This window comes from Sinohyriopsis cumingii, chromosome 19 (assembly GCF_028554795.1).
Source record: "Sinohyriopsis cumingii isolate HCF-2022 chromosome 19, ASM2855479v2, whole genome shotgun sequence".
NCBI classification, from domain to species: Eukaryota; Metazoa; Mollusca; class Bivalvia; order Unionida; family Unionidae; genus Sinohyriopsis; species Sinohyriopsis cumingii.
In genome coordinates this window covers 24,247,049-24,271,235 of record NC_142979.1, presented here as the reverse complement: position 1 = coordinate 24,271,235, position 24,187 = coordinate 24,247,049, and the positions used below count along the sequence as shown (strand labels likewise).

The window sequence follows — 24,187 nt, the reverse complement described above, 5'->3', positions numbered from 1 at the left end:
CAACTGGTTGTGATATTTTGAAGGAGTGTGTCACCAAACAGGAATCCAGGCAGGGTAATTAATATATGGTAATTTTGCTCATTGGTCTTTTACTTTTGCCATCAATCCCAGGGACTTAAACTACGCAACAAGAAATAGCAAAACAAAAAGGTTTTGCATAATTGAAAATAATTTATTTCTCAAAATACAGGAGTGAAAGAATTAAATTAGCTTACAGCATGGTGAATAAATTCCTATTTCTTAAATGTCCTTTCAGTTCCAATAGTTCCAAGAAATCCAAATATGTTCCAACGAAGAATGTCCCTTCTGTGTTGAAGTTTCAAAATGACAGAAAGATTTCCAAAAAAATTCAAATAGTCGTTGAATAAATTTAGTTAATACCGTACAGTTATTCTAGCGTGTCATGCAAAAAATAAATCTTGTAAAAAACCAAGTTGGGAGATTGAAGCCGAATGCACGCAGACTGGGACATACCATTGGGAAGTTTTTCGTGGCATATTTAACATTTTCGGGTCCAATTCACGTGAAATTCTCAAAAGACACGTCGTTTCTCCCTGTGGAGTGCGTTATCCCCCTCCCCCCCCCCAACGTGCCCCCATTTCATATTCTGGTCAGCTGTACCCAAACTGCACAACAGTTTTAACCTTTAAGGTTAGACTCAAGCCTCTTCGACATACTTCAAAGAAACCGCCTGTTCTATAGTGAGTGAAAGCACTAGCAATTGATTGACAAATAAAGAATGTTTTTTTAGTTATAACTAACAATGCCTAAAATGGGTGTGAGGTTATGTTAACAGTTCAAATGTGGTTTCAAGCTACCATACATGTGATAATTATTTCCCACATTTTATATTCCACCTTATTTCCTTATTGTTAACTCATATATATATATATATATGTATATGTATATATATATGCATATAACACTGCTTACTAAATAACATATTCCGATTTTTTTGGGGTGGGTGGGTGAATGTGCTCTGTGATATGTTTCTTCGTTCCTTCTTTTAGTTTAATGATGGTAATTAATGCTTATATATACGGTATAATAATGCCAGGTGTTGACGTTTCATTGGTGGGATGGCGATCCTAGTTTGCTTGTCGAGAAAAAACATCTACAGCATTCGGTGATTATTCTTGGGATTTAGGAAGAAATTCACTACAAGCAAAACATGTAAAGCGCGGCAAAAATAAATTTCCAAACTTCTTTTTGACGGAGATGTATTTTGTGAAGCTAGCCGTAAGTGTGTGTGTGTGTGATTTAATGCCTGATTGCATGAACTCGACGGTCGCATTAAACGTCACTTACCTTACATTGCAAAGTACGATCATAGAGTTTTGTTATTAAAATGTCATTGACTAAAGTTCCTTACAAAATTATTATTTGTAAAATGATATACATACTATAGATTTGCTTAATACCTGACGTTTCTATTAAAGAGAGAGAGAGAGAGAGAGAGGGGCTGTAGATGCCAGGAATGTAGATATTTTACATTTGATAATGCATTTATTTCAGGTATTTTACATTTGATAATGCATTTATTTCAGGTGACAACAGTCATACCTATGCACTAACGGTGATGGGGGATGCAAAGACCATGGAAGTAGTGCAAAACAGTCATGTAATGATTTATTTGGTAATATTATGGCTGTACTGCTTGTTGTCAATAAAGTAATAACTATCCCATCTTTTTCAATTTTCATTGGCAATTACATTAATAGACTTGGAAAAATATTCACTATTTGTACTGGCGACAGTTTTTGAAAAATCCTCTCAAATTAAAACTGAACACAACTGAAGTTAAAGAAAGGAATTTAGAATTTCTGTTTACTTCTCCCTAACACAAAAATATAAATGTCAAAAATATAAGACACAATATAGGGACCAAGATGTGGATTATATAAATGTCAAAAATATAAGACACAATATAGGGACCAAGATGGGGGATTATATAAATGTCAAAAATATAAGACACAATATAGGGACCAAGATGGGGATTATATAAATGTCAAAAATATAAGACACAATATAGGGACCAAGATGGGGATTATCTTAATGAAAATGTCCAGCAAACTGTAAACATTATTCATTTTAGAATTTTCTAAGGTCAGAATGAAAGGCTATGCCTAGAACTAAAAACCAAGTAAACATGTTACACACAAATAATAATCTTAACATACAATCTACAAACGTAGACAAAAATTAGCTATGTAATGTTTTTTTTTTTTTTAAAAAAAGACATTAGTCTGGTAGGCCCAAACTCCTACCCTCAATTATTGACAAGGGTAAATCATACAATAAATTTAAAATACGCATAACATATAATCTTTGACAAAAGTCAGGATACAAAACATAAATTAGACATAACTGGAACAGTACAGTGAATGATCTCTCTCTTCCTCATCCCTCCACCACCATACAATATAATGTTCCCAGGCCTTGTTAGAGTTATTACTCGAGTATGTAGTTCAGTGCTAAATACAAGCAGATGATAGAAAGGAAATAAGTAGATATTTTATTGTGTCATCTTCGTAACTAACAACTGCGGCTCATCCATTTTCATTGAAGTTAATATACTGACAACAATACAAACACAAAGTTTATAACTGTTGAAGTGATTACAATATGTACTGACTTGTATTTTCAAACAATAAGTATGTGTCAGGATTTAACAATGCACTATGCAACAGTGTAACCATCAATCAACACCAAATTTACCAAAACCAATATTTGTTTTAGCCACCAAAATTAAAACGCACCACAATGTACAATAACGATATTTGGTGGCGCTCTACAGTTTTGTATTTTGCATAGGTTAGAATTTTAAAGAAAAATAATTTCCCCGGTTTTCCTCACTGGTTATACTGGCTATTTAAAAAAAAGACCTTGTATATCTTAGGTATAGTTCAAAGAATCTTCAATTCCCTTTATTTTGGTGTACGATTGATGGGTGTAATATGGGTTATAGAGTATACAGCTTGGCCTTACTTCAGATATGCACCTTTCAAAAAAGTACTATATAGCTCCACTTCGTCATTTTCACTTTCTGAACTTCAGAGATAAATTGTATAAAAAAAGAGCTGATAACCTTTTTAACATTTTATATATTTGGTAATTCATTCATTGCACTTCCAGAAGCTGGTATTTTCTAGTCTGGCAAAATTCAGTTTCCCTATTTGAATAGCTGCTATGTATAGTGTACTTTAGACTAATTCAGGCCGATTTTTGAGCACAAGGGAGCAGTCATTCTAGTTAGCAGTGTGCTTAGATCATGTAAAATTTCCCAAAGTACAATATCCAAAGAAATGTCAGCCACATTGCATTAAAGTAGCATAGAGGTATGCCAACATTCTCTCCACTGTGCATGTTTTAAATGCAAACAACTTCACCTTACATAAGTCACTCTCTCAAAAGTACATAGTAACTGGTGAGCGCCCCCTTTACTGTGGACTCATGGTTGTTCGGATCTTACCTTTCGGTCAATGATGAAATCCAAAACAATCCGAATGCAAACGGCACTGCTGTGGACGTTACTTGTCCACATGTCAAGATCGGCGCACAATTACTGTATTTTATCTAATATGTCACAAACTGAACAAAGTGTGACGAGCTGTTTTGAAAATTGAACTATTCTTGATTACGACTTGCCTAAGTTAGAAATTAGCAAACGCAATTAGGATAAACTATCAGGGTTGGAACTACCGAGGGGTTCTGATTCATGTCTTCCCTTGTGTTATATTGTTACAGTACAGGTTAGACCCCTCATTTTCTTTGTAACGAACCCCTGTGGCATGACTGGAACAGAACTGTCATTCATAAACCTCCATAGCAAGATTCCATTTCAATGAAATTCTCCTTTACAATACGTAGGGCACTAAAAGCATCGATTACATTTAGCTCTTTTCTATGACGATCTGCATGTGAAAGTTGCACTGTAACACAATGCTTGCCCGTTTCATATCATTACTTCACGGATGTGGATTTCGATATATACATCGAGTAGCCAAGTTTAGGCACACTATTAATTCCAATACTATTTGTCCAGGTGCGTGTTTTAAAAGAAATCTATCATTTTGTTATGCATCTATAAAATGGAATTTATGGGTTGAAAGCCGTATTGGTTTCAGGACATTTTCTACAATTTCAGAATGGCTTGCAAGTTCTCAGCACCTTGAAAAGATGATCAAAGAACAGGGTGATGTCAGTGCCATGTTGCAAACTGTTGCTGAGAAATTCCCACTAGAAAACTTGGATCCATTTGTAGCTGTTGACTGTTTGAAAATTATAAGAACATTTATGTACAATAAAATGTTATGCAAGAATGCAGTCTTTCAGAATCAGCCACCGATAATCACATTTGCAAAAGTATTTCAGTATCAAAATGAGGCAGAAATTTTGATGTTTGTGTTCCAAAATCCCTATTTCCAAGGTTTGTTGAATCAAATCCAAGGACACCTTTCACAGTTTACTCCTGCAGACAATGCAGAAGTGTTTGCATGCTTGGTTACTCTAGGGATTTCAGTTGAGCATTCAGTTATGCAGGAATTGATTTCCCTCTTCTACGATGAAAAATATCCTATGTGTTTGAATGATTTGGCGACGATTTTTGATCATGTGAAAGTTACACCTCTCAGATGGGATTTATTTTTTTTGCGAGTATGCATGCCAAGACTGCAGAAAAGTTTTGAAACAAACATTGTCATGGAAGATACAAGATGTTGCTTGGAAAGGGTTGCCAGACTTTTAGAACCGTTCAGTTTAATTCAGTGTTCAAAAATGCGAGACTGGTACCTAGAAAGACTATTATCCATGACTGAAGATGATAGATGTATGAATCTTGATAGTGTACGATCAATCATGATCATGCTTAGTAAATCTTCTAGCAGATCAGTGCCGTTATCCTACATGGTAAGATTGAGTGACTTATGTTTTAAAGAAATTGAGAAAAGATTGCACGAACTGAAGCCATATCAAATAGAAGTTATTGCACAAGTTGGTTGGCAATTAGTTGTTTATAAATCACTGAAGGTAACGGCTCATGCATTGGATATTTTGGAAAAGGTCCACTTCTTGGCTTTAAATATGCTTGAGAAAGTTAAAGCATCAGCAACGTTAACAGAGATTTTAACACTTTTGCTTGGAGTAAGATGGCAGAAGCTTAATATAAACGAAAGAGAATCATTGGAAAGATTAGTGGTTAAACATATAGAAGAGGCAAATATCGATGATCTTTTAAAAGTTGTTAATTTTACCCAGTTTCATAAAGTAAAAAACAAGACTTGTCAGTGTGCAGTAGATGCAAAAATTAATGAGAACATGGGTAGAATTATGGATGTACCACAAGCCTTTAGACAGATCAGCAATTATTACCGTTCATTCTCTGCATCACTACCTCTACATAATACACTCATGGATCATATGCAGAAATCGCAGATACTGTTTGAAACAAAGGAATTTGTTTATTTAGCACAGATGTATTTGTGCACATCTCCTGAAGACAAGCCATTTCCTAAACTTTTTATTGACAAAGTTGAAGCCATGATTTCACAGTTCAGAATGTCTGAGATTACTGTTCTTCTAAGAGGGCTGGATCTTCTAAGCAGGAGGAAGTGCACACAGGCACAGGTAAATAAGTAATACAGGTATATGTAATTTTTCGTAACTTTTATGTACACTGTCAGTCCATACATAACCCAAATTACTTTGTGTCCTTTTATTTCTTGATATCTAGACGATTTCAGATTCTGTTCATATTGTCCAAATTTATATGCATAAATGGGCTGGAAAAATTCTGAGATGGCCTGATTGCCTAGAATTGAGTTTTCTTATGGAGCTGCACAACAGAATTTAAATGTTTCCTAATACTTAACACATAATTTAGGGCATGTAATATACAACGTTTAGGTACTCGACCAGTAACATTTTCAACTTGTCCTAGGTTGCCCATGCAGGAAAATAGATTTGTTCACCAATGCCTAATATATGTGGGAGAAAGTTTGCATTCTTTGCAGAGATTGGCAGCTATCAATTAGTTGTCACTATAACAGAAATTCCAATGGACTGCTGACAGTTTAATCCCCAGCTTGTTATGTATCATTACATAATAATATTCAATGGAATTGACATATATGCTCGGGCTAGATTTAAAGTGCAGCTTTTACTGATTTCTCCTTGAAATGAAGATTTTACTGCTTAACAACACAAGCTTTTATATAAATTTACTGACATGCACAATATGCAGCCTCATTGTGAAAACAAACACAAAAGCCAGATTTAGTTATAATAGGTAGAAGGTTGGGTGAATTTTTATAGACTTTAGATAGGGTCTGTTTTAGGACAGTCTTTTGTAGAATTTATGCTAATTTCCAAATAATTAGAAATGTACACAATTCCAGTATGCAAAAATTGTGCATTATATTTTCCTACCTTACCTTGGTCATACTAACCCCACCTATATTCACACAAATTTGTCTTTTTTTATACATCCACCATAAGAATTATGATGATGTTGGTCTATCTGTTACCAATTTTATTTCTACACTTTAACATAAGTTATCAGGACCCCAAGTGGTCTAAAGCGCTCTCCGTTACGGATCACTACCATCTCACCTCTGTCTGCGTGGGTTAGAGTCTCAGATTCAGCCAATGTAGGTATGTGAGAAAGCTTGCCGGTAGCTTCTCGTGGGTCGGTGGTTCTTTCCGAGGTTTTCCCGGGTTCTTCCTCCACCATTAATACTGGCCGCCATGTATAGCCTATTGTGTGCTGAAAAATGGTGTTAGACCCTACAACAACAACAACTTAAGTTATCTACCCTCTGCAGTTATGAGACTTTGTGAATAACTTACAGTTGGGATAAGGAAGAACCTTATCAGCCAAGGTGTGTAAGAGTAGAAACTTGAGTCTCTTTTCTCCAACATAATGGAGATCTGACAGGTAATGGAGATCTGACAAGTAGTGATAAAAGTTAATCAGTGCCAGATTACCCTATAAGCACATGCTTAGGGTGCCAGCCCAACAGGGGTACCCAAAAATGTCAGATTAAATGTTGATGATAAAATTGAATGAATTATATATGACCATTTTGATGTGCATGTACAAGTTTTTTGATTTAAAATGATGGCAGCACTAGTATTTTCAGACCTTTTTATCTTTTAATATTGGTTTTTTTTTAAAAGTCTAACATTTTGTAGGAAGTGTGTGTGGGTGAGTTTGCACCATAATACATGTATTTTTGGTGCTTAGGGCCTTAATCCAGCACTGAATTATTGTTGTGGTGTCAATTGTGAATATCCCAGTCCTCTTATATTTAGCGTATCATATTGTTTATTGCTGCTATATGTTATTTTTAGCAACAATATATTCTGGATGATGTTTTTAAGAAGTATGAAAGCAGTAATTTGATTATCGATTCAAAAGGTCAGTCAAACATGACTTCATATTGGTGCCTATCAGATCTGCTTATTGAAAGTAGATTTTTGGTTTTAATCAGATTGTCTGGCATGAAGACCTTCCTGATTTGTACATATGATTATGATTTGCCACCACATATGGCCACAGTTATAACAAAATTGAAAAACTTGACAAATTCTTCAAAATTGCTGAATAGAATTCAACTAAACTTGACAGAGCTTTCTTGTATAAATAACTTTAATATTTGTACAAATGATGCCAATCTGCCATCAGATATGGCTGTTGTTACTAAAATTAAAAAGCCTACAAGAGCTTAGTTCAGATAAAAATGTAGGTGTGGTTTTACGGAGCAGATGCTACTGGTGGTGGTGTTGTGAGGTTGTGCCTTCTTACAAGGTGTAATGCTTTATTTGGTTATCGTTATCTAGAGGGTGATCGCCCTTGGTATTGTTGAGTAAATATTAAAATGAAGTGAAACTTGAAGATGGAATAAATAGGTCTGAGCAGATATATAGAACAGAATGACAGGAGCCCCTGTTCATGGAAGAACAAATATTTAATCAATTACATGAACAACTGGAATAATACAAGTCTTTTCCCTTTTTCCCTTTTCCGACCTCCCTACTGTCTCACCTCTTTTTGGACCTCAAACTTTGTGTGGGTAGGTGGATACGTAACTACGTAGATAGTTGGATAAGTAGGTACATGGATACATCCGTGGAGTTATTTCCCCATACAAATTAAAGAGAGAAGTGACCTAAATATTCTGTCAGTCGTCATAATGGGAACAGATCATTACTCCCCTCTCATTATGTCAGATATCATTCTATCGGAATTTGAACAGACCAAAGGCTGTCTGGTAAAGCTAAATATGGCAGACCATAAACAAACTTAGTATCATAAGATTAATGTACTTCCTAATGGCTATTTCATCACTGATTCCCATTAACATTACATGAGACATAATGGTTCCATTCTTGTCTCAGTTACACAAATGAATGAATGAAATTCATTATTCCATGGCTTAACTGCATTATTTTCAGCGAATACACACATTCAAGTTTTTATCATGCATGAAATCATCTATGATAGTGAATTCACACGGATTCTTGTAACTCATATCAACTAAAGTAATGCATGAAATTCTTAGAATACCCAATTCCTTTACAAACAAGATGACAAATTCAAACAATTTGTCAAACTAATAAAGATCATAATAATAATAATAATAATATAATAATAATAATGCTTTTTTTATAGAGGGTGACTCATTAGTCAAGGACTATTCTCCCTTGAGACCCTCTTAAGGAGAGTATAACAATGCACATTATATGAAGATAGCAATAATTAGTGTTTATATTAACATGTTTTGTATTAACATACTAAATTGCATTATCTATTAGAAACAGATACATGCTCATGATATCTTTTCTTAAATACTCTAATATTTTCAGCAGATTTTACATGTAGTGGAAGCTTATTCCACAGAACTGTACCAGAGTATTGAAAACTCTTTTTAAATTGCTCTGTTCTTGGTTTTGGTATTAGAAGGTTTCCATGTGATATTGATCTCAGCTGGTATTGTGTTGAAAAAGGCCTGAATAAGTCCTGAAGATACTCTGGTACAGTTCCATGCAGACATTTATGTAAAAGAACTGCCTTGTGAAAATCTATCTTGTCATAATATTGTGCACCATTTGAGTTTTGTAAATAATGCTTTTGAGGGATGATCAACAGATGCAACTAAAATTACACGTGCTGCTCACTTCTGAAGTTTATAAATCCTTTCAAGCTCAGATTTAGCACAGTTTCCCCATACATTAGAACAATAATCCATTGTTGGAAGAATATATGACTTGTAGTATAGATTGAGAGTTTCCATAGGTAAATATTTCTTGATTCTGCTGAGAAGGGCAATTTTGGATGACAGTGTTTTACAAAGCTTATCAATATGGTCATTCCATAATAAATTATTATCTACAGACACACCTACAAGCCTTTCATGTTTGACATTTTCTGATGGATGATTATTTATTGCAAGAGATAGTTTTGGGTTCCCTGACTTGTGTAGCTTTTGTGATGTCCCCAAAATCATGCATTTTGTTTTATCTTCATTAATTACCATCCTATTTTGTTGTGCCCAGTTTTGGACTCTAATAAGGTCTGAGTTTAATCTCATTTGGATAACTTCAGTATCAGAACTAGATGTATACAAGATTGCATCATCTGCAAACAAATCTGTGTTTGTGGATCCATTATTTAATGGTAGATCATTGATATAGATAAGGAAGAGGAGAGGGCCCAAAACTGAGCCTTGAGGGACTCCTGAATGAATAGTGCGAGTTTGAGAGCTAATATTTCCAATGCTTACTTGTTGAGACCTTTGGTTTAGGTATGATCTAAACCAGTTTAAAGAAGGATTGTCAAACCTGTAACAGTTCAACTTTTGCAGCAGAATTTCATGATCAACAAGATCAAAGGCTTTCTTGAAGTCAAGGAAAACAATCCTAGTCATATGTCCATTATCCATTTCCTTCAGCCAAAGATCAATTAATTTGGTAAGTTCTGTTTGGCACGAGTGGTACTTTCTAAATCCTGATTGCGCTTTATGAAATAGAGAGTACGTTTCGAAAAATTTATAGACCTGAATGGCTACATGCTTTTCAAATAGTTTTGACAATACAGGTAGAATTGATATTGGTCTGTAATTTCCTGGATCCTCCTTTTCTCCTTTCTTAAAGATAGGTGTAACCTTTGCACATTTCAGTGTTTTTGGAAAATTACCACTCATTATACTTAAATTTATGATATGCGTTAGTGACTTTGTTATTACTGGTGCAGCAATTTTAAGAATTCATGGACCAATAACATCCAATCCAGAGGATTTATTAATATTAACCTTAATTAGCATATCAAAAACATCCACTTCACTAACATTAGCTATTGAAAAATAATTATCATCAGGAATTTTAGCTATTATAAATAATAGAAGAGCATCAAGTTCAATTGGGATGTTAGTCTGGTTCTGATTACTCTTACTGAAGATGCTTATGAAGAAATTGTTGAACATTTCCACATTGTCTTGTACAGATGTTGCTATATCATCATTTTGCTTAAGTCTAGGGGGAAGACAACTGTTCTTGGGTGGGTTCAGCTCTTTTAGATGCTTCCACAATGTTTTGGTACTCTTACTTTCATTAATAGCCTGTTTATAGTAGTTCTCTTTTGCCTTATCTATCAGGTGCTTAGTTTTATTTCTTCACTTTCTATAGCTTTTCATGTCTTTTTTCTTGTGGAAATTATCTCTTATCTCTTAGGTGCCAAGCCTCATTGATCTCAGGGGTAATCCACTTGGGTGTAATTTGGTGTTTAACCCTTTTTGTTTATTGTATGAATTCAGATATATTAACTCAGTTATACTCATATCAAGAATATTGATCTACGGATTAAAACAAATTCATGTAAATGTAAGCAAATCGTTATATTGGTATCAATGAATTACATGAAATTGATGCAAATACCTTGTGCTTTCAGGCTTTGTTCACTTCTACCTTCAAATTGTGTCTGTTGACTTTCCAGACATCTGGTCCCTTAATTTTGACCAATGTTTTATAAGAGAATTTCTTCCAAATTTACTCTTGGAGTCCCTTATATTTTCACTCTTGCAGGAAAACTGCAGACTGACTAGATTTCTTTCAATGAGGGCAATTTAACCCCCAAGAAATTTTCGTGTGGGAACCATGCCCCTTATTTAGCGTAACCAATCAGGATTAAATATATTTATTGCCTTTTATTATAGGTGCCAAAATTGCAGTCAGCATGACTTACAGAATTCCAAACAACCGATGGAAAAACTCAGCTTCTGACAGTTCTGATATAAAATCGAAGTTATCCATCCCTTTCTAGTCGTCTAATAGTTAAGCAAACGAAGGATTTTTTAAGAATCACTTCCTCTCCTGACATAGACATTAGAGTTCATTGCAGTATACCATATCAGTTTTTTATACATAAGTCATTTCATAGCATTGACTTCATAGTTTTTTTGATTTACACTTTGGCAATTTTAACTGTATAGGCAGTCATTGAGGGACATAGCTGGTTGTCTTCCTAATCAATATTTTTAGATGGTGCTGCGCAATTGTGTCTCTTGTTTGGAACACATTTGATTTTATCACACATGGAGGGTCTGTTGTTGTGCAGTAAGTGTTTGACATTTGAATAACAACAAGCATTATCTCATGCCTGAAATGATATGTCTTGTGCCAAACTGTTCTCAGAAGGATGGGCATATCTTGCCTAAAAATAATCAGAATGCATGGATATGTAAAAGTGCTGGAAAGAGATGAAGTGCTGTCTCTCCACTTCCACCTTTCTGAAAGATCATCACAAGTCAAGCAAGGATCACAGTTCTTATCCATGACCATGGTGAGGAAATAACTGATCCTATTGTGGCAGAAGGCAAAAGTTCTCAAGAAGAGGTAGAGAGAGGGAAATCATTTTCACCCTATTTTCTCTCTCCACACCAGCCTCTCTTTATCAAGAAAGTTTCATTATCGGATATTCAGGTATGGTTAAGGTTCCTAGATTTTGGAATGTCACTCCTCTATTGTCCCAAGTCCCTTCAGCTAGAGGGATGCCCAAAGACCTGCTCTAAGCAGACATTCTACAGCAAGAGACCAACAGCTTGCTCTTGAAAAGGCAGTAGAGACCAATCACAATGTAAAATCATTCTCTTGTCCCAATGAAGACTGAGACTTTGCCCCATGTACCAACATATAACAGTGGTCTCGCTAGGATTTTAAAACTAGGAGTCCAGGACACCCATTTTGGTAAAAATAGGAGTCCCACCAGCAAAAGTTGCAGTCCCTTCCAGGGGTCAAGCCAGACTTGAATTATTTTAGGGAGAACTGACTTCTCCTTTTGGACAGTCAGCAAAATACATGCTTTATTAGTTGACCTGAACTACTTGTAGTTCCAACAGGATGGAACAGTGTCACTCATGATAGGTGGTTATATTGCCTGTAACAGGCTTCTGCTCATAGGAAATCAAGCTTTTGTGCTGAAAACCTTGTCTACTCTGAAAACATATTAAGGTTATCTACATTGAGAGCTCTGATGTGGTACGAGAAAATCACTGAGCTGGCATATCTAGGGAGGCCCCACCTCTTCGAGCCCCCCCCCCAAAGAAAAGGATGGATTATCAGGCTTTTATCAGCACAGGCATATGTTCATCTAGAATAAAATTGGGTATCTGCTCTTCATATCAGGAACTGGCCCAAGATTAAATGAACTTGCTATGCATCTGGACTGATGAAGTTCTGGTGGTTACTGAATGAATTGTTGAGTGAAACTGTTCCCTAGATGACATTGTAAAAGTTTGGGATAGAGGCCAGTCTATTTTTCCAGCTTTTACCTCAGAGATCTTGCATCTAAAAGGTTCAACTAGATCTGGTGGGGCCTATCACCATGGTGCAACAGGTTACCTTTTCACATCATTCAGTTGCATCCAAAAGACACTGCTTCATGACTTTGCTGGATTTGCAGAAGGGAAAACTTTTATCTTTTAAAACTGTGCCCCAGAATATGGAGTTAGTGCTAAAGCCAGCTTATGAATCTAGAATTAGCATCAGCAACCTTTTAGAACTGCTGTGACATGTTCGCTCAGTTGTAGAATGCAGTGTGCCAAGTCATATTAGTTCCTTTAATTATTGTTTTCAGTACATACTGTACTAAGCTACAACTTGTACCACTTGCCTTTCCAAAGAGTCTGACCTGTCACCATTGATACACATGCCATAGGTTGCTGACACCTGATCTAGAAGCTGTCTCACATGCCTTATGAGACCTGTTTGGTCTGGGGTAAGGATTATAACTCTCTCCACCTCTTAACTATGCTCCTAAGGTATTATGATTGGGTATTGTATTTAAAGACAAAAGCAGTATTTTCAAGTAAAAAATGTTTGTCTGATAATACTTAATTTAATAAACGTACACCCTCACATCCATGATTCATCTCCACATTTGCTCACATATATAGAGTGTGTACTCCGCTCCACTTGTAACTGAAGTAAAGCAATAAAAACTGGTACCAAGTGTGACTACCCATGTTACCATGCAGTAAAAAATATAAAAACCAAACACTTTAATCTTGTCTGGAGGATAACTTTTGAACCACTGAAGATATTTGAATGGAATTTTAGCCACTTAATGTTTATTATAGATGGTGTTTGGCTTACCAAAACTGTACCCACAGCCTCAAGTTTTAAGATCACATACAAAGAAAATGTAACGCTGGCTTATAGTCCTTTCTGGAGTCTATTAACTTTTGAACCCCCAAAGATATTTAAATAAAATGATATCAAGGTCACTGCAGAGGCAAGGAAAATAGTGATCTATTTATAGGTATGACTTTTCATTGGTTTGGTGTTGTACATTACAGAAAAACAAGTGGTAGGGGGTGAAGTGTCTTGCCCAAGGACCTATCATGTTAGCTTACCAGGACTGATCCAGTAGCACAAATAAAATCAGCAACCTTATGGTCACTAGGGCAGCACTCTAATCATGGAGCCACCGCAACTCCCACCATCACTAGTTTTCATTATGATGAGGAAAGCATATTCAACATACTCTGTACTATATCTCTGAGCAAATAAGGGCATATAAGTTTTGAACCAGTGAAGATATTTTAATTAGACTTTATCATTTTATATTCATGTAACTTGATTTGAAAGTGTCCTGTGCATCACATGTATTCAGTATCAAGGTCATAACAAGGCATAATGCCAAGTCAGCTGCAAGCTTTTCTTATCCAGGATGTCAAATCTTAACCCCATTAAATATCACATGAAATTTTTCCCAGGCCCATTACCTTAGGTGGCGCTCTCAGTTTCGTATTTTGCATAGGGTTAGGATTTTAAAGAAAAAGAATTTCCCCAGCTTTCAGAGTATACAGCTTGGCCTTACTTCAGGTGTGCACCTTTCAAAAAAGTGCTAGCTGTACTTGGTCATTTTCACTTCCTGAACTTCAGAGGTCAATTGTATAAAAAAGAGCCGATAACTTTTTTTTACATTTTATATATTTGGTAATTCATTCATTGCACTTTCAGAAGCTGGTATTGTCTAGTCTGGCAAAATTCATTTTCCCTATTTTAATAGCTGCTATGTATAGTGTACTTTAGACTAATTCAGGCTGATTTTTTATCACAAGGGAGCAGTCATTTTTGTTAGTAATGTACTTAAATCATGTCAAATTTCCAAAAGTACAATATCCAAAGAAATATCATCCACATTACATTAATGTAGCATAGAGGTATGCCAACATTCTCTCCATTGTGCATGTTTTAAATGCGAACTACTTCACCTTACATACGTCACTCTCTCAAAAGTACATATTAACTGGTGAGCGCCCCCTTATCATACCATAGTTACGTCCTTAGCTTAAAGGTCAAGGTCATTGGTAGGGACAGGGCCATGAAAGAAATGTATAATGCACTGTTAAAAGTATTCTTTCTTTAATTTTAGATCTTGGATCTTCATATACTGCTGGACAATGCATTTGTTCAGAAGATTGAGACAACGGAACTACAGGAACTTTGTGATGTTGCTTACAAACTTGGTTTTTTTGAGCACAGCAAGTACAGACATGCAGAAAAGATTTATTTGCTGTATGAGAAGATGGCAAAATTAACAATGTTGATGAAAATGGATGAGTTGTACAGATTTGCCTTTAGCATTCGGAAGACGAAACTGTACAAGAAAGATGTTCTTGACAGCCTGGCCCAGTATCTGATCAGACATAGTGAGGCATTGATTGGTAAGGTTTTTGTATTGATTGTTATGGTCATTGCAAAGTCTGGATACCAGCTTCAGGAGCACAGTGTATTTACCAAACATTGCCTTGAAATGTCGCAGAAGCATTTCGACAAGTTGGATATCCAGGAACAGATTTCGCTTGCACATGGTCTTTGTCTGTTACAAATATGTCCTCAGGAGATCTTGTGTCGTATTTTCTCTTTTGAGTATCTAATGGCTGTTGACAAGTATAGAGCACAAACTGGATGGGAATTAAAATTTATGACTATGCACTTGAACAGATGTGCCGTGTTAGAATATCCACAGTTAAACATCCCATGGTTCCATGAAAGTTTTGACTCTAACTTCTCCTTGCCTTATTTTGCTATGATAAATCAATTTACTGGTCTGTTAGATGCATTGTCTCAGATTCTTGGTGGTCCTGAATTCTTTCAGCAGAATGTGCTTACACCCTACTTTCATCCAATCACTGTGGAGCTTTTTCTTGATGAGAGCAAAAGACCAGTTTACTATGCAAAGGCCAAACGGGCTCAGGCAAGAACTGCTTCTTATCAGCCAATAGCTATTCTTGTTGCTACAAAATTTAATGATGAAAAACTGAATGGCTTCCTGCAGATGGAAATTCGACAACTCGAGATCCTTGGTTACAAAGTTGTGGTCATATGCTACAATGAATGGAACTCCATGGCATTGTCTGATAATGATGAAAGAGTGAAATATCTTGAAGATAAGTTGTTCACTATATAAAAATGATCTGGTTTGATTTAACGGCAGGTTCTGTATTTTTGTACTAGTCAGAAATGTGTTACTTGTACCATAGTAGAACTAAAAATTGCATTGATTTATGTAAAGAGACTATGTTGTGGAGTGGGAGTTGGTTGGGATTTATAAACCAATTTCATCACCATTTTTCTTGGGTGAAAATAATATATTCTGCACGTAATGTCTCTTGTGGTTTTATTTTGTTTTTGTGGTAATCATATTTCATGCTTTTGCAAAAAAAAAAAGGAAGAAATTTTAGTGCATACATTAATTCATGAATTTGTCTCTCAAAGTTTGAATTTTATTTCATGGATGAACCTCTACAAATACTGCCCCCAATATACTGTCAACAAATGCTGGTCACTTGAATTGTTAAAACAACACTACCACCAATATGAACATATATCAAACGACATGTTCTTGATCCAGTGCTTAATATCAAACAGCAGATGCTTTCACCAACACCAAACTGTGTAGCTACTGAAACATGTCTTTATGATAATTTAATTAAATAACCTTCTATAAAGTTGTACTATTCTTGTGATCCTGTCATGTTAGTGATGTCAACATTTCATATGTGAATGAAACACGTGACTGACTGCCCCTTGCTCAGTGCAATCAGCAGGCTCTGGCAACATTTAATGTGCTGTGGAGGAAAGCAGCTCGTTCTAAAATGTCAGAGAGATTGGTCATAATCAGCAGTTATCCATGGATTTGAGAAACCTGGACTAGCTTAATTTTCCAATTATATTACAGACATTTGTGTGTACTGTACTAGGAAACTTGATCGACTTTATAAAGTGCACTTATGTTATGCAAGTATTTATGACAGCAGTTTTGCTTGAACAAAGGATCAAAGTAAATCTCTTTTAAATCTGTTTTTCATTCATAATTTCATTATTCTTTCTTTCATTTTAGGTGATATTAGTACTTTTTTCTCTTTCCTAACTTGCTCTCACATCACGTGTTGATTTAAGACGGGCAGTTAGTGGAAAAGACAGCCACACATTACTGTGTAGAAATGTGCATTAAAACAATATACATTGTTTTATTATACATTTCTTTTTCAAAATGGTTTGAATAAAATAAACTGTTGTAAAAGACAATATTTTATTACAGTAATGAAATTTAATTATCAAATAACTAAGGATTGTTGATCACTAGTAATGAATTGGCAAGGAAAAAATGGGGATAAGCCTCTGTATTACAGTGGCTTATGATTTGTTGGCTCTTTAAATTTGTGGTTATGAGCAACCTCAAAATCCATAAAAATAATGAAACCTACCGACAGTAACAAAATTTAGTTTAGTGAACTAATTTCTAATTTAGTTAAAAGTGAAATTCCAGCCCTCTCCCTCACTCTTCCATCATTCCAAGATAAAATAGTGTGTAAGACTTTTGAATTTATTTAACTCTTTGTTATTTTATTTACGTGACATACATGTACAAAAAGTATTGAAAATTATTTCTGCATGGCATAGATTTACACTCAACAGCAGTGTATAATACCAAGAAATGACATGTCATTGGACCCATATTGTTGGACTGTAACTGAAGTAGGACACTTCTGGTTACTACCTGCAGATAGTCTGATAAGAATAAAGTGATATTAGATAAGGTTATCTACAGACTGTTGGGGGGTCCCCGAGTGGCCAGGTGGACTAAAGCACTCACAATTATGGATCATTGCCATCTCACCACTGTCTGCGTGGGTTCGAGTCTCGGGTTCGGCCAATGTGGGTATGTGAGAAAGCTTGCCAGTAGATTCTCATGGGTCAGTGGTTCTTTCTAGGGTTTTCACAGGTTCTTCATCCACCATTTATACTAGCCGCCATGTATAGCCTATCTTGTGCTGAAAAATGGCATAAACCCTAAAACAACTTCAACAACAGACTGTGTTGATCCCAATTTAATTGTACTTGTGATGTTGAGCATGATTGTCCCATGCCTAGACATTTTAAATGTTGTTCAAACAATGTCAGGATAATGTGACTGGGTAGGACATCGTGCTACATCTTAGAGTTGTATAATCAGTCCACATGTAGATTTTGGTCTGTGTAGTTTGCACCATACAATTATGGTAGATCTTGAGACTTTATATTTCATTGTACAGTAATAGATCTTTGTGTAGTTTCCACTGAACAGTGGTAGATCTTGACTTTAGTTTGCATATAGTAGATATTGGTCTGTGTAGTTTCCACTGTACAGTTATAGATCTTGGACTGTAGTTTGCACTGAACAAGTGTATATCTTGCATTGTGTAGTCTGCATTGTGCAATGATATATCTTGGACTGAGTCATTTTGCATTTGGTTGCACATAACAATAGTCCTTACATATTGTAACTTTAGTCAATACAGATAATCATGTTTTTCTGTATTGAACATGGACCTGGCAGGAACTATTTAGATGTTTTCAGTGAAGTTTGGGTATGTTATTCAAGTGCAGTGAATCAGATTTTAAAATAAATGTACTTTTTATTATATTTAAAATTGAATGTAAACAAAAGTGAGAAGCTTGGAAATAGGGTAGTAATACAGGTAAATAGAAAACCTATATCTCAGTTTTGGAAAGAACTAGGTTGATGTGGCTATGGAATACCTCATGGCGTTGACACTACATATACTTGTATTTTCAGTTAAACCTGTCCTTTCTTCTAACTGGAAAAAAATATATGGTTTTGAAGCCTGTTCCTGTATACAAGTTCCATAATGTCCATAACAGTTGGTTAAGATACCATACAGAATCCTTTAATATAAATGTATGAATGTTTTATTTTATTCTTGTACTGACAAACTGTATTTTGCAGTACATATATCACTAGTTTTCTTGAAGGGTCAGTCATCAACCAGGATTAGAGTATGTCTTTTGGCAGAGGCCCACAAAATCAGTTATCACTTATCTGTAGCACTTTGTGACCTTTTTGTTGGTGGTGCTAAACATCAGGTGACGTTTTGGGTAGCTGTTCATGTCCTATATGAGAGCTTCACTGAAATCCTGCTTTAGGTCACCCATTTCAATACTCAACAGCAGGCTGTCAGTGTCTATGTAAAGATGGCTTGCCTTGTCCCTGTAGGATACACATCTACTGTAAATTGGGTGGTTTAGCCACAGGTTGACCTTCATGCTGTCGATTGTAACGAGGTTGCCATAAAAAAATGGAACACAGATTAATTATCAGGCAGCACAGCATGCCATCCTCCCTTTATGGCCTCCCCTAACCCTCCCAGTCACTTTCTTCTGATTTTCATGGTCAGTCCCTAGACAGAGACATTCATCAGTTTGATGAAGTCCTTCTCAAACTCAGTCTTCACCTAGGTTCATTGTCCTGTATTGAGCTGTATGTACAGTGCCATCCACAGCAAAGAATCAAACTGGACTCCTAGTTTGCTCACACCCAATTGATACCAGCAAGCAGACACTGCATCATGACTGATCCCTAGAGGCTATTGTTGTTAAAATAGGTCACCCAGCTGTTTGGCTTCACGCTGTGAAAGTCAGGGCACATTGGAATGTTCACTTTTTATAGTGGCAGCTAACCTTGAAAAAGGTGCCTCCGATGCCTTTCTTAATAAATGGGTGTATGTCAGTAAAGTCAGCAGCTCCAGCTTCAAGCCTGTCTTTTCCAGAAGTGCATCCCCTATTGGGCAAGCTACAATAGGGGCAAATTCCAGCCAGTAGTGTCTGAATGAGGTTTTACAGAATGTGTAAAACACGTCTGCCATCTGTATCGAGGTAGATGTTGTGGTGGTCACTAAGATTTTGTAATTTAAGTGCTTTTCATAATTCTTTTCTGCATGCATTGCATATTTCTTCCTTTCCAGAATGACTGAGCTGGATGTAAAATGACTTCATTTCAACACAGTGCTCCTATGAGCTTATATAGATTCTTTAGGTGGACATCTTTCCACATTAGCAGTGTACATTTGAAATAATTTGTGAGCAATGGTGTTGAAAATAAAAATGCAGAGAAACAATGAAATGCTCTTTTAGAAAAAAGCACATATAGAAAACAATTTCATACACTTTAATATAGCAATACTAGCAACTGTTGTACTTGTTTTAATCAAACACACTGAACCTGCTTAGAAAAATATTCAAGAATGTTAAATATTGTCTTGTCATTGTAAGCATTATTTCTCTGCAAACAAATATATATATACATTCTGTAAGACGAGCATTTTTAAACTTTCATATTTCACAGATGCAATCAGCATTTCATGTAACTGGTTTACATCAATTTACTCGTTATTAAATAATTCTTATAATTAAGTGAAATGTGATCATTTTCATGTCAATATATTTTATGTTTGCTTATAATGTATATTTTGAATATAACAGGTGCATAGAATACTCATTTGTCTTGCTTTGTGTCTCATTAACGGGAAAATGTTAATCTATTTGTAACTGACAAAAATAACTAACCTATTAGTCATAATGTTGCATAATTGAAACTGTAATTGTAACCAACATCTGCAAGCACATCGTAATTGTAATTGACAAAAGTAATCGAACTCAAGTCTGAGTAGAATGGTCACAAGCTCAACCAATCAGATTCAAGTTGATAAAAAAAAACTTGCAGATGGATAAAAGAAGAATGCAAGACCATTCCATAAAAAAAACTTGACCTTTGGCCAGGTGAACTTGACAAAGAAAAGATATAGTCAACCACATGGGTGTGTTGTAGAAAGAATTGTCTTAACTTCATAATGATTCATGACAAGTATAAAGAAAATGTATTAAATGGTTTAATTTGGGCAGCATAAATATTTTTAAACCAAATCCTTAATGCATATTTTCTATGCGACTTTTACCCCAAGGTCATAGGGGTAAGCATGTATGTTGTAGAATCAGCTGTCTTTGCTTCGTATGACAAGAAGCCATCAAAGAACAAATCAACCAAAATCTGTTGATGCCAACTGCTGCTGTTGCTGCTGCTGGCAGAAAAAACAATGCCTGTGTCTTGTTTCCAATAAATGTGGTCTTGACAAGAACTGCTGTAATGGTCTTATCAAGAATTGCTGTAATGTTTATGTCTTGCTGCCAATGAATGTGTTTTTGACAAGAACTGCTGTAATGGTCTATGTCTTGCTTCCAGTGAATTCTGCTAACAAGTTTGCTGGCTGGATGTACATATGGACAGGGCAGCAGTGGAGACATAAAGAATCCCAGAAAAGCATTCCAAGTTTTTAAAAAACGCTGAATGTAGTGGGTTGAATACCCTGCGTTTAGATGGAAAATATTATGGATAATATTCAGGGTCTTTATTAGAACTCCTCATTTTTACCAGGTTATGCACACTTGGCTAACAGTGCATAAACAGAGGATACTCTTGTCAACATTTAACAAAAGAAGATATGATGAAAGAGTACACATGAAGTGTATTGACCATATTTTACCCATGCTGTTGGAAGGTGCTTGAGTAAAGTTGTGAAAATATGCCTCTGAAATCTCCCATCACTAGCTATACTTCTCACAACGTGTATAACTTAGACTTAATTCCACTTCAAGACTGAATTCTACATGGCCAGAGTGAAGCTCACATCTGAATTCCACTTGTAATTCCCAGAGATCTGTAGTGGGATGCACTTAAGTGGATAACACAGTTTTGAGAGAAGATGACAAATACATTTTCTGTGTATTGTATATGCTTCAATGAATAACTAGTTAATAGACTCTCCATTTTCCTTTTAAAAACTCCAAACGTTTCTAAAATATTAATTAAACTGTAAAGTCAGCATAGAAACTAATTAAATACAAAACATTCAACATAGGTAAAATATTTATTCTGCATGCAGGCTGCCATTAAATATATTTGTGTTCTTAACAAAGCATTAAAATCCCTCTAATTGCATGAAATGGTATAAAATCTTGTAAAAATGACATAAAATAAATTTGAGCACTGATAAACTATACATTGTCAAAAATGCTCCCTCTATAAAAATGTCCTAGGAAAGCTCCAAATGCAGTTTCCACAACACGGATTACAAAATGAACCCATAATTATATAAACCTAACTTGTGTGCCAGAAACCCTGCAGAGCCATGGTTTACTTATGGTTCTATAAGTACTTCTAAAAACAAGTCCTTGTATTGCACGTGCCATCAATTTTGATTCGGTCAGTCACCCTGCAATAGCTATTCATTGCAGAATTGACCTTAAATTATTTATATTATATGCACACAAATAAAACCATAAAACGCTAAAATGCCAGCACAGCAGTGGACCTTTCTTTATCGACTAATCGCCTTGTTAATAAGCACAGAGTATGCACAACTCTTTGAATAACAAAAGGAGAAAATGAGAATTAGATGTCATGTAGCAGTTAAAACATTTGATATATTTATTAAATGTTAATTGCTAATTTGTTTGTTGTTGCAAAATAAAATAATTAAAATACCCAGTACTTAACTAATGATTGTAACCAGAACTTTTATTTTGACAACATTCAAATAATAGACCAAAGTAACACCACAAGACCGTGTGAAGAAAGATAACTGCAAAATCAGGGAAATTCATTTCCTGAAACTTTGGAATTCAAAATATTTTCAATATACATACTGCTAATAATCAGTAATAGGATATATTTGCATCACGGTACAACAAGTCACAAAGTACAGTGATGTAAAATGATATGCGATACCTTGATTGTTGGTACTTATTGGGCATCAAATTCTTGACAAACCTAATGGTTAAACAACTGTCGTACTTTGAATAAAATGCTATCAAATATATCAAACTAAGCCAGGCATATTTTGAAATTTAATTTTTAGTTTTGTTCATATTTTAAAATAAGCCTAACTTGTAGTGTGTCAGCATTTAATGTGATTTGTTAAAAAGAATTTGACCAATATCTTTGGTGATTTTGACGAACTTAAATTTTTTTTTTAACAGTTCTGAAAACATTGTAAATGGGATGGAGCAAGAATGCCATGCCATTAATCCGAAAGCCGGCTTAGAGCTAAAAAATTTTATAGTAAAAGCAAAGAAAACTTTATGATCCAGGAGACCACACATTCTTAAACATGCCTGTCTAGTATCCGCTGTCCTTTGATGAGCACAAAAGTTCAAGTACGTCATAGATTCCTTTGTGTTGAAAAATGAAATCGATGCTTTTGAAGGTACAATAAAAAATATTTACATGTATTACCATATTAATTTATTTTAAATTCTTAATGGTTGAAATAACAACTGTATTATTAGAAACAATCCAAATGAAATATTTAGTAATTTTAATGTGAGTTAAAAGACAGATATTGTCGGAAGTCACTTAATAGCACTGCATGGGGATAATGGCATACAGGTCAGATTCGTATACTCACTTTCTTACCCAAATGTCCCCCTACATGTGTAAGAAATAAAAATTGCTTGACCAAATAACAAATCTCTGGCTTCAACTTATTGTTGTTTGGTAATGCAAAAACATTTTTGCACAAGAAAGAGGACACTTGTAGTAATGCGTACAATATCTACAACATGTTGTGCTACTACAAAAGCAAATGCCTCTCTTGGTCCACTAAGTGTCTCCATTCACTGCATTGCACACTGCTCCTTGTTTCATCATAGCCTGAAAACATAAAATGACAGGAATACGAGCACAGATTTGAAAATTCATCTTGAGTGTCAGTTAACTACCATATACTATAAAACCCATTAAGAATTGTTTTCAGTAAAAATGTGCTAGCAAAATTCATTGGGATCAATGAATTACTATGAGTCCCATGTTTGTTCTTTGCATATTTCAAAAGAATTATATTTTTATCTGAACAATTTAACATTAGGAAAATCACACCAGTAAAATTTAAATCCAAACTGAAAGCTCCAGACATCTTTAATTTTAGATCAGGAACCTCATGTATTCAAAGTGAAATGCCCATCTGGCTTGTTGAAAAAAAATTAATTTGCCTGTGAAAACTATGGTCAAGCTGATGAAATGTGAAAGTTATTTTAAAATTGTTGAAAGACAGGTTAATTATTAATATTTATCCCCATGTATACCCTTATCTTTATGAAGGTCATCTACTTATTGTTCTTCTGTCAAAAGCTGCAAACTTTGTGTACAAAGTATGTGACCTGCAAATGGGGAACAGATTGCCTGGTTGCATATGATTAGTACTCACATGACTTTAACATTCATGTAATTCTACCTGCAGTAGGATAAAATGCTCTTTTTAAATCTGTCAACCACACATACCATTTTAAA

General features: G+C 35.2%; 2 protein-coding genes across 3 annotated transcripts in view; one reads left to right on the top strand and one right to left on the bottom strand.

Moving 5' to 3' along the window:
• The first annotated feature begins 1,038 nt into the window (after nucleotides 1–1,038).
• Nucleotides 1,039–20,341, top strand: LOC149775293 (uncharacterized). Of its 2 annotated transcripts, XM_089942945.1 has the most exons (3): nucleotides 1,039–1,636; nucleotides 4,148–5,625; nucleotides 14,933–20,341. In XM_089942945.1, exons 2-3 carry the CDS (start codon nucleotides 4,180–4,182, stop codon nucleotides 15,968–15,970), a joined length of 2,484 nt encoding a protein of 827 aa, XP_089799071.1. In that variant the 5' UTR covers nucleotides 1,039–1,636; nucleotides 4,148–4,179; the 3' UTR covers nucleotides 15,971–20,341. The 2 variants fall into 2 exon arrangements, with proteins under 2 accessions (XP_089799071.1, XP_089799070.1); XM_089942944.1 differs by lacking the exon at nucleotides 1,039–1,636 and having other exon boundaries at nucleotides 3,517–5,625.
• Nucleotides 20,342–21,748: 1,407 nt separating this feature from the next.
• LOC149775292 (spermidine synthase-like) overlaps nucleotides 21,749–24,187 on the bottom strand; it is a 32,465-nt gene continuing 30,026 nt past the window's right edge. Inside the window, exon 8 of the mRNA XM_089942948.1 lies at nucleotides 21,749–23,551. Coding sequence (XP_089799074.1) covers nucleotides 23,501–23,551 — 51 coding nt within the window. The 3' untranslated portion in view covers nucleotides 21,749–23,500. The remainder of the gene's footprint in view (nucleotides 23,552–24,187) is intronic.

Excerpts from the sequence above, each read along its gene's own strand:
- LOC149775293 (XM_089942944.1), top strand. The coding sequence starts at position 3,943 with ATGCTTGCCCGTTTCATATCATTACTTCACGGATGTGGATTTCGATAT. Across the intron at positions 5,626-14,932 it reads GGAAGTGCACACAGGCACAG|ATCTTGGATCTTCATATACT; the intron begins GTAAATAAGTAA and ends CTTTAATTTTAG.